General features: G+C 53.4%; 2 protein-coding genes across 5 annotated transcripts in view; one reads left to right on the top strand and one right to left on the bottom strand.

The window, feature by feature from the left end:
- Nucleotides 1–18,199, bottom strand: part of trappc12 (trafficking protein particle complex subunit 12) — a 91,387-nt gene that overhangs the window by 14,113 nt on the left and 59,075 nt on the right. The window contains exons 1-2 of one of the 4 annotated variants that reach the window (XM_072698735.1): nt 1,835–1,917; nt 4–1,231 (exon numbers count right to left, since the gene is read on the bottom strand). In XM_072698735.1, coding sequence (XP_072554836.1) covers nt 4–1,221 — 1,218 coding nt within the window. In that variant the 5' untranslated portion in view covers nt 1,222–1,231; nt 1,835–1,917. Of the gene's footprint in view, nt 1–3; nt 1,232–1,574; nt 1,774–1,795; nt 1,918–18,199 lie in introns of those variants that run through there. The other 3 variants (XM_072698737.1, XM_072698736.1, XM_072698738.1) reach the window with 3 other exon arrangements.
- eipr1 (EARP complex and GARP complex interacting protein 1) lies at nt 2,024–18,099 on the top strand. Its single transcript, XM_023807521.2, has 9 exons — nt 2,024–2,179; nt 2,605–2,688; nt 6,023–6,155; nt 7,719–7,875; nt 10,570–10,669; nt 12,164–12,300; nt 16,281–16,448; nt 17,185–17,352; nt 17,604–18,099. The coding sequence occupies exons 1-9, from the start codon at nt 2,138–2,140 to the stop codon at nt 17,776–17,778; spliced, it is 1,164 nt and encodes a 387-aa protein (XP_023663289.1). The 5' UTR covers nt 2,024–2,137; the 3' UTR covers nt 17,779–18,099.

Genomic DNA, 18,199 nt, shown 5'->3' with positions numbered 1-18,199 from the left:
TACCTGCAGGTTATCAAACCGGAGCCCCGGCATGGAGAGCCGGTCCCGCTCCACGAATACGGGACTGTGCTGCTGAGTTGCCACGGAGATCAGAACCTTCCGGGTCTCCTCGGAGGGCAGCCACGCGTCATACCTGCGGTCGGCTTCGCTCATGTTCAGCGCCGTGGCAAACGGATCGTCGCTGCCAGAGAAGACGGCCTGAAGCTGGGAGAATGCCGGCTGCAGGGTCGTCCCAGCGGAGCCCGGCTGGGCCAACGATTCGGGGGCAGGGGGAGCGGTGAGGAGGCTGGGGGTGGTGGGTTTCTGAGGCGTGGTGTGGGGAGCCGGCGGTGACACGGCAGTAGGCGAGGGCTGGCTCTCGGCGACACCGGCCGGCAGCATGGACTCCGCGTTGGGGTTGCTGACTGATATAAAGGAGGAGGACGTGGTGAAGGAGTCGAAGAAGTCCGAGGCAGGGTTGACGTGCCCATTGTCGGTGAAGAACTTGCTAAGGCTGGGGCTCGGCTGGCAGACCAGAGGGGCCAGTCGGCTGGAGGCCTCCACACCACTACTGAAGCTCGGTGACTTAACCAGTGCCGGCTGAAAGCCATCGGGTGCCAATGCCTGGCCTGGCGCCCTCTGCTGGTTCCCTTGGCTGAAGATAGTGCACACCGGGATGGCTTCCTCCTTCGGTGTTACCTTGTTAGCATCGAATGGCTCCTGCAACTCTGTGCTCCTCGGGCTGGGCGTGTCCTCCGGCGGCTTGGCGTACTCCACTTCCCTTTCCATCGCAGACACTTGCTGTTCCTCATCTGCCGCCTCGTCCTCCAAGGCCGGCGGCGGTGCTTCCACCGTTATTTTAGGTGAAACCATGGCTTTTTCTTCCATCTCTTCTGCGCACTCTGATTCTTTGGGCTCTGAGTCTTCTCCGTCCTCAAACTGCTCCAGCAGAGACTCCATGTGGCCGGTGTCGTCCTCGCTGTTGTTGGGCGAGTCCGATATCATGACACTCTCCATCATCTGGTCGTTCAACTTGTCCAGCATGTTATCGGAAGAGCTGTCGTCCTGCGGGGTGATGAAGGCCTCGCCATCGAGGTCGATGTTCTCCTCCTGGAAGACAACCTCCGGTGGTTGAGCAGAGGACACTTCTGAGAGTGCAGGGTCTCCGCTCTGATTGTTTCCTGTGTCTCCAACAATGTCCAGGGACATGGGCCTTGGAGTCTGACTTTCATGGCTCTCCATCGCTAGTTCCCTGCCAATAAGATCAGAAAAGTCATGTGAGAAGACCGACTAATCAACCGTAAAAGAATGGCTTTTTCATAACACTGTATAAACTATACAGATTATCAGTGCAGTCTCTGTCAGTTTTACTGCATGAAATGGCTACATCCTCCAAGACACTAATACAATTTACCTAGACAAAAAAGATGACACGTATGCAGACAGTATGAGTAAACCATTTAACATGAAAACCCCACGAACGCAATAAACGTAATTCAGTCACATCCATTATAGAATTTTCTCGCTATGCTACTAACGTATTAACGGAAATGAACAAATAGTAATGACAATTCAAGCATAAACCGATATTTTACCTGAGAAATAAATAACACGATTAATGTTAGCCAGAGAGCTACCTAGCTGCGTAACGTTATCTGCCAGCCACGACAACCATAACACTACTGTTTAGAAGATAAGCAAATAGAAGCATTCTGACAGGTCACTGTGTCTCATACATAAAATATATTTGAAAAAGTCAATTTCATCGTTGCTTAATTTTCGGTTTTTAAAATAATACAAACACCTATTCAGGTACCTAATAATTTAGAGGTAAAGTAATACACCACCAGTTTACCTTGGGATGACAACGACAATAGGATATGCGCACGCGCAAAACTCACTGCAAGCCGTAAGTACGGAAACCCACAAGCTCCAAACTTTACGGCTAGGGGACTGTCGCTATTCCCGGAAAACTTTACGGTATTTCATACGCCATGTTCCCTTCTAACACGTGCTAATTGCGTATATTTCGTGCGTTTATCTGCGTAGTATTTTTGTGGTTTGCGGAAATGTTCAGCCAGCAAGAAGCCTAAGCATAAATGAATAGAGCTGCACAATTAATCGACATCTGACCAAATAAACCGATATTTTGCTGATTATGGAGGACGATGCACCAGTTATATATGGTCTTGAATTTCAGGTATAGTACCAAATTCACAGCATTTCTGAGCAAAAACGATAACGAGTTCGCCGGCGATTATATAAATAATCAACCATAATTTTAAAGCTGATCACTATAAAACGACTTGTGTTCTTGACATTAAGCTTTAATCGAACAAAAATGATTTGCCGAAATTTAATTGCAGATTATTTCAAATAGTTCCTGAGCATTCTCTTTATTGCTCAAATGTTGCTGCAAACCCTTCAAGTATGCGTTTAGGAAACAACAATAGATGAGTATTAAAATACTGTTAAATAATAATGTCAGAGCTGTTGACCGGTGGCGTGACCCTAAAAACCTAAACACGGCTGTCAACGCCGCCTGTCGTATCCGATAAGTGAAGGATCAAGCTTATTCTGATGGCGAATAACACGCTTATATTTCCTTATGCGTCTTTTCCCTAGGCTCGGGCACTGACAGCCCAGACTGCCGAGACAGATGCCATACGTTTCCTTGTGGGCACACAGTCCCTGAAATTCGATAACCAGGTAAGTGTGACGCCAGCGCCTGCCACACCTGTACCTGTCAGCTTGCGCTGTCAAATGAAAATCTGCCGTGACAAACGACTCGTCTTTGTGGAGTGACGAGCACAGCCCCTGTTAGGGGGTCAAGCTGCCTGTGTCAAGGCTGCAATCACCGCGACATATACTTAAGGTTTTATTTCGATTGTTTGAAGTCGAAAGACTTTTTTGCAGGATATGTTTCACCCCGTGACTGTACAGGTGCATTGTCTTATAGACCAGTGTCAATCAGCAGTTGTCAAGTGGTTTTTTGATGAAGGTGCTATCCAACGTGTTGACAAGATTCTCCTGCAGAACAGCCAAAGAGCACATAATGTTTATTTGAAGCCCAAGAATCATCCATTACCCACAGCATTTTCATAAAGTTGTAACTTCACTGTCTCCTTGTCACATCCAACAGAACGGAACTGATGACAATATATGGCTGCATTATTGAAACCTACCAGTTTACTGGCTGTCGATAAATTATCTGGGCACATAAATATAGTTATTAACATTTTGCTAGTTACTCTTTTGTATGTGGCCACTTTGATAATGCCCCCTCAGGCACCTTTAATAAAGACCCCACCCCCACCCCAGAACTGCTGCCAAGCTCACTCACTTCACTCACAGGCTGTAAACTACAGGATACCCAGCGGTGTCCGGAATGTCGGTCCCTGTCTTCACATGGTCACTCAGGAGTGAAAGTCAGGCCCCCAGAAGTCATAGGTACAGCCTCAGACACTGACCGAGCCCAAACACCCCTCCCCCACTCGTGGAGCTGAGCCAATTACCTTCTGCCTCAGTGGAAAGCCTGGTCACAGTCAGCTAACAGCACAACCTGGACTCAAAGGCCCAGTACTCTCTGCAGTTTCTGAAGATCAGAATCTCCTAATTACTGTGCCTCCATGACACCCTTTCTGGGGGTGGGGGGTGCAGTGAACTGCCAGTTTCTGCCATTTTTGGATGCGCACGTCTGTGGCCCCGGCTGAAAATGGCACTAATCTGCTCCGTTATGAATTCCGTCACGGTGCTTCTCACCATGTGATTTATTGTCGTATTTAGTTATTTGCTGCCGGAGAGCCACAGGACGATGGCAGGAGCAGCTCGCCACATTAAAGGGAGACGGCCACACTCTGGTTTGTCAGCAGGGTCTTGTTAGTCAGCTTCTGATTGGTTGTATCTGATTGGTTTTGCTGTCTCCCTTTAATGTGAGGCGGTTTTACTCACATACTCACATACCTCCCCCCACCTCTGCCTTTAGTCATGTCATGTCGCCCCCTCCGGTGGTGGGTAGAGGTTCACGTAGGGAAATTAAGGTACATCAGTGGCCGACCTGTGCTGCTGGAGGTAATTCCGTCTCCAGATTCCACTCGCTCTGTCCAAGACCTGTTGATTTTGGGATGTCTCATTCCAAGTCAGTTTTAACACACACACACACACATATATATATATATAGTGGTTAAACTGCTTAAACGTCACGGCCTGTTTTCCAGACCAAACAGGTTCGGGTTGCCCTTAATTCGTTCCCCTGAACCAGTGCAATTTGGGCGTCAGTGTCTTGCTCAAGGACACTTCGATGGGGTCAGGAGGACCCGGGGCTTGAACCTGCAACCCTCTGGTTGCCGAACGGTAGCCCTACCTCCTGCACCACTCTCTGCCTCTCTCCTTTTTTTTTTGACATAATTAAAATGGCAGGGAAGCTTCCCGGCCCCTGAGTGGGATGACTCACTCCACGTCTCCGGCACTCGGATATAAACCCCTCGCTAAATCACACGTGGCTTTCCTGGTTTCCGCCGCTTCACTCCCGGCCCCATTACAGGTCCCGTCCCTCCCCCTGCTCCCCCGCACCAATTATTCTGTCCAGCCATCTGAATTTATTTGTATTGCCATCCACCATAAAATTATAACTTTGCGTCATAATTTTTGTTCGATGTGGTCCACCCCAAGGTTAATGGCTTCCTCTGACTTTGAGCTGCCTAAAGAGGTGTGGGCACGTCGGTCTCGGCACGGGGGCCTTCCTCGTAAAAAGCCACCGTGAGAAGGGGCGCCGCTCCAGTAACTGCCAGGTGCAACCAGTTAATAATCTGAAACAACATCTCATTAAGGAGCCTTGATTTTGAAGTAATGCACCACTTGTCTAGTGCTGCTCGTCAATCGCTTACCCAGAATCCCCTGCGTCAGAACCTAGTTTGTCAGGTCTTACAATGAGAGTGTTTCCACAGGCTGAGTTTAAAAATAAGGAGCGTCAATGCTAAGATTGAGCCTCTACAGCCACCGTAAGCTGTAAGCAAAGGTGGTTTGTCATCACCCAGAGGCCTGACTTCTAGCACAGGAGAACACTCAATGTGTCCAGTTTTGATTTTTTCTGAGCTGGTGTGTGCAGACCCCTTTATCATATTTTCCAAACCTTAATAAGTAATTAAAAGCCTCCCAGTGGATAAAAATAGAATTATCTTTTTTTAATTGTATCTGTGGAATTATCTGCAATAAATTGCACATGAGAGGGGGGGGGCTGTAAGTTGTTTATCGTTGTGTATAATCATGGCAAGAACTGCGGAAGCCATTGATTCTGGCTTTTCAGAACGGTGCCCGTCAAATGGAATCCAGCACATCCTCGCTTTGTCTGCCTGCCACTGATTACAAAAATAACCAATTACAGCTATGACTGTCCCTCATGATTGCGACAGCCAGGCAGGGGAGGATAACGAATCTCGAAATTTAAACGGCTGTGTTTTCATGGTGCGTATTTTGACGGAGCGTCCTATTGGGTGCCATGAAAAACGGTTTGGCTCGTCCAGACGGGAAGCATGGATAATATATGCATAGTGTTGGCTTAATGGGTTAGCGCAGTATGAAATTGTCCCCTGAACGAACGCACTTTTGCTCTGATGTACTTGAATAGATGCAGAAGCGCAACTCGCCATACTTAACCTGAGCTGCTTTGGTGAAATCATACCCTCGTTTAAATGGGCAGAAATCGCTTTGCGTTAAAGGCAGCCATGTGTCTGACAAGCGCCAGGATGTTACGAAGCCGGACTCCTTTTCTCGGGATTATGATCTTAGTGAAATGTTATTGTTCCTTTTGTCCAACGGGGTATTTTTATGCCGGGGTGGGGGGGTTCCCTGAGCTTTTTTAAGGCACGGTGTGCGTGTAGGGGAGGTTCCTCCTGTCTAGGGGAGACCAAAATGCAGGTGGTCAGTCCCCATGGAGTTGTCACCGGGGGGGGGAAGCGCTGCGCTGCTTTTGGAGCCCCCCTGAGGGCCTGTCACCCACGCTCCCGCTCTTACACCCCCCCCCCCCCCACCTCTCTTCCCGCAGATACACATCATCGACTTTGATGATGAGAATGACATCATTAACAAGAGCGTGGCACTGCACCAGGCGGGGGAGATACGGCACATCGCCGCCAGTCCGGCGGACAAGAGCGTGCTGACGACGTGCTACAACAAAAGTAAGAACCCCCCCTACCCAGTCTCCGCCCGTCAGACCTCTGAATATGGCACCCCCCCCCCCCCCCCAAGTCATCACTCACTGTTCGCAGAAGTGCCAGAGGGAGGCGCTGTGCCCTGCCCCTCCCTCAGCCTGCGGTTGCCACAGGGCAATTAAAAAATTCAATGAACGTGAAGAAATTATTTGGTTGACGGGGGGGGGGGGGGGGGGAGGTGGTTGTAATTAAATTTTCAGTTTATTAGACTGAAGCCCACAGCGTTGCCGGTTTCATGGCAATCTGAACCACAGCGAGGGAAAAACGTGACCCCCAACCCCCCAGCCGATTGATTGCGTCTGGTGCCGGCCGCATTCGAGTTATCGCCATGATGCCAGAGGCAGTTCCTTCCCTGGGTTGGGCACACCCGGGCACTGCCCTCCGGAGTTTGGGGGCCTGCCCTGTTCCTCATTTCGTTCCCAGAGGCGGAATGTGACTACCGTCTGGTTCCCTCCATCGCCTTGGCAATGCCCGCTCGGTCCCGTGCTCCATGCCAGTTAATCGTGGCCCGGCTCCTATGTTCCGGAGTTACCCACCTTACAATTCACATTCCACCAAAGTCCTGGATCCATCACTGACTTCGCAGGAAACGCTGCCTATCTCTGATTTCCTTTAAGTTTAACCTTGGATTAATGTCTCATTCTGCTCTGCACTGATAACGGTTCTATGTTTCTTGAGTGGTAGAGGATGGATGGGTGCGAACAGCGCCCTCACCTTACACCACGCCTAAAACCCCAATACAATCCCATAATCCCCCTTAGCTACACTCCCTTTTATAAAGCATGCTATTTCCAGTGTTACTGTTAATGGGGGATCATTTGCAGAGTTATGGGCTGAATAGCAGCGCTGTCTCTGTCTTGATTATTATTTACCATATTTCCCTTTTGTTGTCATTACCGCGGCTGCTAATCAGCGTCAGTGAGCGACTCGGTAGGGTGAAATACTGCAACTGGCCACTTGGGGCAGCATGTCCTAGGGTCTGAGGGTGATGCTCATTCAAGTCAGGCAGCTGATACGAGGAGGCATGGTGGAAGCTATTTAATTTAGGGAGACCTGCCAAAATCCCTTTTAATCTTTCCTTCCTGTTCATTAAGGGCCGTCCCTAAAATAATAACGTAATCGGGAATCTGAACTGCATGGTGCACCCGGGTGCGTTTTCTGGAATCCTGCGTCCTCCCCATTATGGATGGCCGGTGCTTTTCTCCGTTGCCACGGTTATGATTTGCCGTTAGCGGCGATGCTAATGATGTTTTCGCAGGGCGTTGTCACGCTTTCTGATTGTACGACTCGCGGCTAATGAAAAGTATATTTATGGTTCGGGATCAAAGTAAGGATTAACCTTGTCTAATCCTACAGGTCGAGCTCTCCTGCTTTTTCCCTCCCTCCCAAATAAAACTGCAGGCACGCCATTATTTATGATGTTGTTAATTGCGATACGGTGTTGCCGAGCCTTTTTCAGATTTCAGCAAAAAGGCTCATCGTGATTGGACGATCCCCGAGGGCTAACTGGCCGACCACATGTTCCCGCAGCCTCCGACAGCCGGGTGGCGACGTGCGCGGCCGTGTGGAGGATTCCGAAAGACTGGGAGGCGGGCAGCCACGAGTCCCCCGACGACTCATCGCACAACCCACAGAGCCTGGAGCTTCTCTGTCACCTTGACAACATAGCCCACGGCAACACGGCTTGGTATGGTGTTGATTTAACCCCTCCTCCCTACTCGCCCCAACACCACGGACACACTGTATGCTAACCCTGCTGCACTGCACATCCTAATGCTCACGCTGTGCACAGGAGCCCCTGAAAGAATAGAATGTTAGGGTTCCATCGTTATGACATCATCACCGGCGCCCCCTCATGATGGGGTTTAGGGTGGGTCTTTTTGTTTTTTTTTCTTCTGTTGTTTTTCCCTGGGGAGGCCATCGACTGACCTACATAGTGTGGAGCAGCCTTGGCCTGATGTTTTGGATGAATGGACATTCGCTGTCGTCATTCGGGTCAGGGGGAGTGAGAGGAAAAGCCTGACAGGAACCTAATCTGTTTTCACGCGATGTTCCAGTCACTGGCCCGCGATGGTTATCAGGCAGGGAATATCTGCTCCGTAAATAGGATTTCTTTCAAATCACTTGTGGCGAATTTTATTAGACTGTGCAGTTTTAAAAAAGAGTAGAGGGGTTTGTTCACCCCACTCCCCCCCTTTTTCCAAGGTCCCTGTTAACAGTTTGTGCACGCACAGCTCTGTGTATGCCGGGGGGGGGGCTTTCACGGACAGGAATGGCTCACGCACCTGCACCTGTCACCCCCACCGGGCCCTCATCCCAGGAAGGTGGCTCACTGGGAGTGCCTCTCCGCTTGGCCCGCCATCGGGTGCTGACATTTATCTGGGCCGTTCCAGGTCCACCCAGAACAGATGTTCCGGGGATTCTGTGCACCCTGTGCCCCCAGGCTGCCTGCTACTTTCGACAGGGGGGAGGGTTGGCGTTTCACGCCGTCGGGGGGGATCCGGCCGGGGCCGGGCCGCCAGACCAGGCAGGTGTTGATTGGCCCAGGCGGGTGTCTGTCTTCGGCAGGCGGGGGCTGTCACCTCTCTCGTGTGATTTATGGGTTGCTGCACCTTGGCTTTCGGGATGGTTTGTGCTCTGCAGAACCTCTCCCTGCTCGTGGGGGGGCGTTGCGGGGGCTCTGGGTTTCTCTTCAAGCCGGTGATACTGTCTCTCCTTGCCCCAGACAGACAGGTATGAGCCTTCCAGTTCCGCAGAGGCCTGTCCCCCGCTCCTGGCCCGGGGAACCCCCCCATCCATCCCACCCCACTCCCCCAATTGCCAGGCAACAGCCGTCCCTGCCCGCCTGCCCCACCTGCTCTCCGGCTCCCCCGCCGAACGCGGAGGGAGGAGAATCTGTCCGCGGGACGTCACGCCGTTCCCCGCCGCTGAGCGCGCCTCCGGCACGCTGGAAATTGAAAATCCTTAAATATGTAAAGCCGCTGGGTAATCTGGCGGCTTGTGGAGCTGGGGGGGTGGGGGCGGGGGGAGGGTCAGGTGGCCCCACCCTGAACGTGAGCTGCAGACTACAGGGATTGCACGCATGGTCCTGTTCTGGCCTGGGTCAGTCTCAGGGGCTGCCGCTGTCCCATGAGCGGCTCCAGTGTGGCCGGGGGGGGGGGGGGACTTGCTGCTGCTGGCATAGTGACAGGGCTCAGGCTGATGGATCAATTTGTTTTCCTCCATCTCTATGGCGACAACATTTGGCCCCCTCAGCAGGGCCCTCCGCTGCCCCCCCCCCCCCCCCCCACTCATCACCACCTGTGCAGGTGTATCCGCGCACCCCACCACACCAGCAAGCTCCGAATTTAGCCAGTTATATGAATTATAAAATGCAGCCTTTTTTTGGGAGGGGGGGGGTTGTAATCAGTGTGTGCTCGGCTGTCGGGGGGTGCAAATCGATGGAGCCCCAAGATTGAGTAAGACTGAAGAGCGATATATGGGTCAGTCGATACTGCCCAACGTAATGGAACAGGCCCAGTGAGCAGTGGCAGCCCCCCCCCCACCTCCCGGAGCGCTGGTCCAGATAGTTCAGCCTGAGGGGGGGCTGAATGAATGGCATTTCTGGCACCTTTAAAAATATATAGTGCTTTAAAGTACGCCCCTACCAAGCAATATTTACGTGTCTTGCTGAGAGAGGACTGTCCCTTCGTGTGCGTCAAGGTCAGCCGCGCGTGACACCTCCCCCTCCCCCACCATGAGCCCCTGGCCCCATAAAAGCCACCTTTTAAGAATTAATTGATACTTTTGGGAGGGTGCCTCTTATACATCGCAAAGCACAGAATAAATTGGGTTTGTATCGGACCTGATTTCATGAAATAAATGAATGTGGGAAGAGACCAGGTCGGTACTGTGCCACCCGGGTGGGGGGCGGGGGCTGTCACAGGCGTACGGCGGGGCCCATGACTCCCAGCACCTTGGGAGGGCCGTAAAAGCTGTCTCATCCTGGGCCTGGGATTTACAGCCTCAATAAATGTGCCCCCCTCCCAGCATGCACTGGGCCAGTCCGCCTCCTCTCAGCATACTGATGCAAATTACAGATGAAATTCCCGAGGACTCTTCACTGCGGCCCGACCTGTCATGCCCAAACACACACACACACACACACACACCCCGTTTTATCTCCCCCTTGCACACCTTCAACATAGTTCATGATGTTTGCCTTTACAGCCTTGAATTAAGGCACCAACCTCAGGTTAATTTATGGCCCTGACAAAAAGAAGATGCCGTCTGCCCTTAAAGCCCCCCGTTTGTTTGTGGGACTGCCCTTGCGCGTCTGTGTGTCTGTGTGTGCGCTTGCTGACCCGCCGTCGGCCCTAAATTTCCACCCGCTCTCCTGCAGCGTCCTCTGGGAGCCCATGAGCGACGGCAAGCGGGTGATCACACTGGCGGACAACCACCTGCTCCTGTGGGACCTTCAGCAGAGCTCCACGCAGGCCACGGTAAGGAGAGACCCCCCCCGCCCCCCCACCCAGAAGGAGCACAGGCACACGCACACCTTCCTAATGCTCACGCTGTGCACAGGAGCCCCTGAAAGAATAGAATGTTAGGGTTCCATCGTTATGACATCATAAAGTCGGGACAGCGGGATTGCAGAAGAGCCCCCTGCTGGCCTTACAGCCACCATTACGGGGGGGGGGGCTGAGGCAGAGGGGTGTCTCAGATTGGACGGCGAGGTCGTGGGGCGCCGACACGCCCATGCGGTCCACCTCCGCAGCGAGAGCCCGCTATTGACTGACTCTGCCTTCTGAAGGCGCCAGAGCTATTAAAAATGGAGCGGGGGGGGAGCATGGGGGGGGGGGGCAGACTGCCGGCGAGGCGAGATTCCTCCAGTGCTCGGGGTGAATGCTAATCTCCCCACAGGCGGTGCTCTGCTCAGACAGACACACGCACGCACACACACACCACACACGCACACACTCACGCACACTCGCCTCCCTTCTGTCTGATGTGTTCATCTAAGACCGTCCGCCAGCGTGCCCCCTCCAAAACAAGAATCGTTAATTAATGAAGCATCAGGAACAGAGAAGCCACCCCGCAGGCCCTCCCACCACCCACAGGCCAGACTCGCACCCCCCTCCCCTCATTTATCAGCCATGGTGACCGTCGACCATGTAATAGGACCACCGGCAGGATGGTAGACTTGGGCCCGGGGTGATTGGCTGGATGCCGCTGGCTCCCTGCAGGACCCCGCCCCGCAGCCGGCGCCGGTCCGATCGATAAAAGGCAGCACATTCAGGGGGCCTTGGTCGGTCTCCAAGGTCTGAGAGAATAAACCACCGTCGTCCGTCTTGGCGAGCACTTCCCGTCCCCGGGCGCGTCACGATAAACAAACGACCCGTGTCCTTTAAAGCTCTGCCGTTGCGTGAGGCCACAGGAAATCATCACAAAAGGAAGCGTCTGGAATTTTCTCAAAGTATTTAAAGTGAGACGGTGTCGCTTTGGACATGCAGCCTGATTGCGCGTCCCGAACATTTCCCGGCACGAACCCACGGGGCTCCGCTCTCTGCCAGTACGCACCCTGCTTCTGGGAGCATGTGCTCCTCGCTTTTCGTGGCCAATTAAACGGCAAGTCGGGATCCTGATCCCTTTAACGACCTGGCTGGGTCCTCCGATCGATTGCCTCTGCCCGTCGATACGCCTCGGCCGGTCGATGGCTGACCTTAAGCTATTTTGCCGTTCTGCTTAGTCAAGATGCACAGGGTGAAATCCCTCCCCCCATTCCCACCCCCACCCACCCGGCATGGAGGCTTTGGTCACTTCCTGCTTTTATCCTCCTTTTGGGAGGAAAAAAAATACATTTAATTCATGAATTTGGGAATCAGACTGTTATGGGCCAGGCAAAAATATACGCAATTATTTTCTGGTAAAGGCCCCATTAAATGCCAATGAGCAAATGAATGAATGAATGAATGAATGAATGTCTCACTGCCCAGCTCTCCAGCTCCGCCACTTTGGAGGGCAAAGGTCAGATAAAGTTCACCTCGGGGAAGTGGAGTCCACACCACAACTGCAGCCAGCTGGCCACCGCCAATGACACGGCCATCCGCGGCTGGGACCTTCGCAGCATGAGGTAATGCCGCCCCCCCCCCACCCCCGACACCCTTCATGCAGAGCCTCCTGTCAGCACTGCTTCACCACATCGATTATTTTCCTTGATAGTGCCGCTGACGTTTGTGCCGGGGAAAGTCCATACAAAAGCTCCAGTCTTTCTTTATGGAGTTTATTTGTCTACCCCCCCCCCACCCCACCCCACCCCTTAGTAGCCTTATTCATAACAGTTATAGGAACTGTCCCATTTTATTTGTTTTGTTCTAAAAGCCACTAGAGACACATAGCCCAGCCTTGGTACTTGCAGGATAAAATGCGACCACGTCACTGTATCCCGTCTGTATGGACCTATGAGGTCTAACCGTGCGTGTGAGGTCGGTAATCAGAGACGATTATCTCTCAGGCGCACGCTCTAACGAAGGCCCGGGCGCGAAGTGCAGCTCGCCGCCGCAGCACGATAAATCATAGATACAGAAGCGCGCCGAGCGAGGGAGACGGAATTCATGAGCAGGGTGATGGAGAAAGGTCGGTGCACATGTGGGTTTCGCCTAAGGAATAGTAATCTCTGTGCTATTGATCGAAGCATGAAAGTAGAGGCACCGGGCATCGACTGAGCTCAAATTGGGAGGGGGGGTACCTGACTTAGAATTGGACTCTGCAAAGCACTGGATCACCCTTACTGCAGAATAATTTGGGAACGAACATCATAGGCGTCACAGGAGCATTCCCGTGGTTAGCTGTGACCCCAGAGGGCGGGGCTAGGGGGGGGCGCTATCCGGGTTAGGCCGCTGTCGCTTCCATCTTTTTTGGCAGATGAGCGACCAAGGAAACTCATGAATCTAATTGGGAAAAGACGGATGGGATGTGTCACGCTGGGCAGGCTCAGGGTTCGAGCCGCTCTGCTGTCTTGACACTCCGGGCGTCCTTTCGGGAATCTCGGGTTATCTAGTGCCCGTCACCAGCGTGATTCCGGAACGTTTTCTGCTCTGTTAATCCATCAAAGTCACCAGGAGCAGACCTCCCGCCCCTAGTTAATTGATTTCATTGCACCATATTTGAAATTCAATTTCTCTAGTCTTATTGACTAAGATGTCTTCAAAATGGGGGGGGGGAGCGTATGAGCTGTCTGAAAGTGGTAGCCGGGACCTTGCCCCATCCCTCTCATTAGCGCCCCCTGGCTTTCTCTCTGGTGTTGGAACTTTTCAGCCCACCCCCCCCCCCAAAAAAAGCAGAGTAAAAGGTATCCATACTGTCGGGTAGGGGGCCATTTTGTAATGACAGCAGGGGACGCCATCTCAGACAACCCCCCCCCAGGAGGAGGGCATTGGCCACTGACCCAGACAGCGTGTCTCCTCGTCTGCCACTGGGGGCTCTCTCTCCAGGGCAGCCCTGACACTCCCCCCCCCCCCCCCCCCACCTCCACCATGCTCATCTTCACACCCCAGACTTTCTCATCTCCTCGGAGCCGTGTGTCACGTCGCCAGGGTAACCACTCGTGGAGACAGGTAGGGTGCCTCCATGCTCGACCGCTGCCAGCACCTGACCCCTCGACCGCCTCCCACCACACGGCCCTGGGGACGAGGCTTTGAGGCGTCCTGTCAGCTGGAGCCCCCACCGCCCAGGCGAGCGTGACGACTCGTCCCTCCGCGCCCCGTTGGGGGGGCACACCTCGCATAACCCTGTCAGACACGGCTTTCTACTTTTCCCCACCACTTTCCACGCCTGCATCACGCCCCGGATACGCCCCCCCCCCCTCCGGTACTCGTATCTCCGCGTTTCTGCCATTCTAACAGCAGACTAGATCAGACCCAGGATTTTGTGGACTGGGAGAACATGGCAGGGCAGCCCCCGCTGTTACCGTGGCCATATCTCATTCTCTTTGGTATTCCATCCCGGCAACATGTCGGTAAGCATATCTCAGGTCCCATGCCCCCCCCGCCCCCGCCCCCTTCTTGGGCGTGGCTTAACAGGAAGGTCGCTCTTGTCCCCAGGAGTACCGTCTTGCTGTGACATTCCAGTTGTCCCTGGGGTTAGCTGATTGGGCTTTGGAGCGCGAGGGTAGGGAGGGGGGGTGTCTGCAACAACATGACCCTGCGGCATAAGCTGACTGGCAGAGCACGCTCGGGGGGGGGGGGGGGCTCCCAAAGTTGGAATCCACCCGGAGCTCCCCCTCCGGGCGCACATCAGCTGCGGCTCCCCGTCTCTCCCCAGCCCCCCGCCCTCAGCGCCATCCCCTGTCACATCCCCGTTTCTGTTTTCTCTTGCCGGTTTGCACATTCTCTAACAGCCATATTAGCACAGGGCGATGGCGTTACAGAAAGGTCGCCTCCACGGCCCGCGTAGCATTTCCAGACAAAATGGCCGCCGCGTCTTTCGCTACAGGGCACACATGGTGGAATGAGAGAGATTCTCTCTCTCTCTCTCTATAACAACCAGGTGTGGGTAAGAACAGCCCAGCCAGCTGTCTTTAGTCCTTCCTTTATGGCTGGTCAGTAATGCGCCACTCTGCCCCGTCAGACGTCTCCACACTGTACTGTTGCCCAAAGACGTTGCTGAACAGTCCTATCTGCCCACTCCACGCTGACCTTTAGCTGCCCTGTGCACTGCCTGAGCCATTCTTAAAATGTATGTTCGTTTAAAATTAGCCTGGCCACACAGGCAAGTTTGACTCCGATGCTCAGAGTTCGATTTAGTATTGTAATTAAGCTTTCTTCCATCCTTTCGGTTTTTGTCTTCCTTATTACGGGGTCACATGACCTGTCACCGTGACAGCCGTGACACCTGATTGCCAGTCTTTTACATCATTTCCTGTACGTATTAACGTCTCCCCCATGCATCCCGCCATGTCTCCACACCGACCTCACATGAAACCCCCCCCCCACAAACCACCGTCCCGTGCCCCGTCTCCGGCTGTGGAGTAATTTCGATAAGCGGCAAATGACTTTGTGCACCGCGGTTGTCATAGAAACAGGGACCTGCGCAAAAACGTTTAAAAGATCCAGTCTATCCCCTCAGCACACAGTGATTTATCGGCATAGCGGGGAGACGGATGTCTTGTAATAACTTCTGTTGCCTTTAAGGAAGGATGACTTCAGAGTTGGTTTCACTGTGTCCACGGGCTTAGGGATGGGAGACTTAATCTCCATAACTTTGTCGAGTGTGCCATAGCCGGCTTTGCGGGATTCCGATTTCATATTTAGGATGGAAGCTCCCGGAAGGGGCTGCGACCGTGAGACTAATACAATTTCCTGCTCCATTTCCTCTCGTCCGGAGGTAGGAGTTTATGACGCTTGCTGACCCCCCCCCACCACATGGCCTGGGGTCACCGTGATCACCTGTGTGAGAGGGATGGGGGGGCAGCTTCAAAGCAAACCCCAGCCAGCTTTCCGGCTTGGGGAACGCGAACCAGACACCATCCAGGCTCCAAGCTTAAACTGGGATCCAGACCTGGGCCCTGGGTCGCATGTTATGAAGATCTAGGAGGCTTTGGGTGCATTTTCCATAGAAATGCAACAGATGATTTTGAGACTTTTTATGTTTTTTTAAATGATTGTTTCCGCTGGTGCCAGGTCCTGTCAGGGCATGGAGTCAGAGCCGGCGTGCGGAGTCAGAGCCGGCGTGCGCCTGGCGGCTCGGCTAAATGCTCAGTTTAATCCTGACCTAATTGAAGCCCCCCGTGCCCCCTTGGGTCATTTCCCTCCCTCCATTTTTAATGAGATTTTTAATTGGCGCGTTAATTGCATAATGAGACGAGCGTTTGGCAAGGAGACTGCCACCGATGAAAGGTGCGCCTTCGCATTGGGAGCCCCCTTCTCCACCCCCCCCCCCCCCCAACAAGGGCACACCCTTCCTGATCCGATCCGATCCGGTGCAGATGACTAAATCAAGAGAACTAGGGGGGAACTGGCTCGGGTTCCAGGTTTCTGTGGTTACTGCACAACATGATGATTTCGCCCATCATCTCCCCCTCCCATCTCCCCCCCCCCCAATCTGGGGCTGCAGTCAGATATACTGCATCGAGAACGCCCACGGGCAGCTGGTACGAGACTTGGACTTCAATCCAAACAAGCAGTACTATCTGGCCAGCTGTGGGGACGACTGCAAGGTCAGGTTTTGGGACGTGCGGAGCATCAACGAGCCCGTCAAGAGTCTGGAGGAGCACTCCCACTGGTGAGCCCGGCGGGGGTGGGGGCATGGGGGGGAGGGGGGGCGTATCGCTCTATTTCATATCCATCTACCTGTCTATCCGCCCGCCTCCCTCTGCAAACCCTCCTGAATACAAACCCACCCCTGGGCAGGCGACTAAAGCAACTCCCACTTCTCTCAACCTCTATTTCTGACATTTATATTTATATAATCTGGGTATAACATACTGTATAATTCCTATATATAGGTAGCATATAGGTGCTGTGTGTGCATGTTTCACGTCTCAGCTTCACAGCGTACGTCTGCGACTTTGTGAGTCAGAGCATGCAGTAGACCGCACCCCCCCACCCCACGCGCGCCCCCCCGCAGCGTCTGGGTCCTCATTAGGGATCCCACGCAGCTCTGGCGTGAGCGACGCACCGCGGGGAGTCCGCTCCGCGCGGCTAACGGCTAATCGCCGCGAGTCGGACGCCCGCTAACCTCGCCGGCAAAGACACGGCAAACCCGGCGCGCGGGGTGACTGATTAAGGGAGGCGGATCGAGCAAAGGCATCGGCGATGCGGATCCGGCACCGGGTGGGGGGAGGGAGGGGGATCGTGTTTGGGGAGGGGGGGGGTCGTGTTTGGGGAGGGGATTGTCTCAGGAAACAGATTAAGGCAGAGATTAAGGGGCAGGTTTGCTGAATTTCTGTCACCACAGAGGCTTATCTTACAACCCCCCCGCCCCCCCCCTCCCCTGCGTCCCTGTCATGTCCTCCCAGGGTCTGGAGCGTGAGGTACAACCACTCCCACGACCAGCTGGTCCTCACAGGCAGCAGCGACAGCCGGGTCATCCTCTCCAACATGGTATCCATCTCCTCCGAGCCCTTTGGCCACCTGGTGGATGAGGACGAGCTGAGTGACGCTGAGGAGAGCCACCAGGAGGAGAGGTACGTCACCTCCTCCCTCCCCCCTACCCCCGGGCTTTCAGTCTGAAACGTTCTGTTTAAGAGATTATTATGCTAACAGAGCTAATTTCCCCAAGGCTGGTACAGGGAAAGCCTGCGTTCTGCATTCTGTTCAGATCCTCACCGGGTTTAGGAGTGTAAGAGTCACTTTGCCGTCCTGTACTGGACTCAGCTTGGGTCTCGAAGGTGGACAAGGGGGACCCAACTCCATTTGACCCCTAATCCCCCCGCAGGAACAGAGCGCCTCTCCAGGACAGCATCATTGCCACGTACGAGGAGCACGAGGACAGCGTCTACGCAGTGGAGTGGTCCTCTGCTGACCCGTGGCTCTTCGCCTCCCTCAGCTACGATGGGAGGCTGGTCATCAACAGGGTCCCCCGAGCCCTCAAGTACCGCATCCTGCTGTAGACGCCCCATCCACCACTCTCCCAGCCCTTCAGTTGAGAGTTTCGTTGGTTCTGTACCCATTCATGTGCTTGCCAGTCCATCTTTCCTATGCCGAAGACAACTGTGCATTGCAGCATCATTGACAGATGTTCCCTGGAGAAAAGCTGTTCCAGTCGCCCCCTTCAGGCCTGCGCTGTTAACTGCACAAGCTATATAAATAGTAAATGAAGAAAGGAAGGGTAGATTTCCAAAACACTGTGTGCATGTCTGCACACAGACATTTAGAAACAACACTGTATTATGTATATACTGTAATATTTTATTAAAAACCTTATGGCACAAGCATTCTTTCCTGCCTGCTAAGTATATGGGTTTTTGCATTTTAGGACAGATTTTGAAAAAAATAAAGACTTGTTGATTTGAGGTGATGGGGGGGGGGCGG

Source organism: Paramormyrops kingsleyae, chromosome 14 (genome assembly GCF_048594095.1).
Source record: "Paramormyrops kingsleyae isolate MSU_618 chromosome 14, PKINGS_0.4, whole genome shotgun sequence".
In the NCBI taxonomy this organism is placed as follows: Eukaryota; Metazoa; Chordata; class Actinopteri; order Osteoglossiformes; family Mormyridae; genus Paramormyrops; species Paramormyrops kingsleyae.
This window is presented reverse-complemented; position numbering and strand designations above follow the sequence as displayed.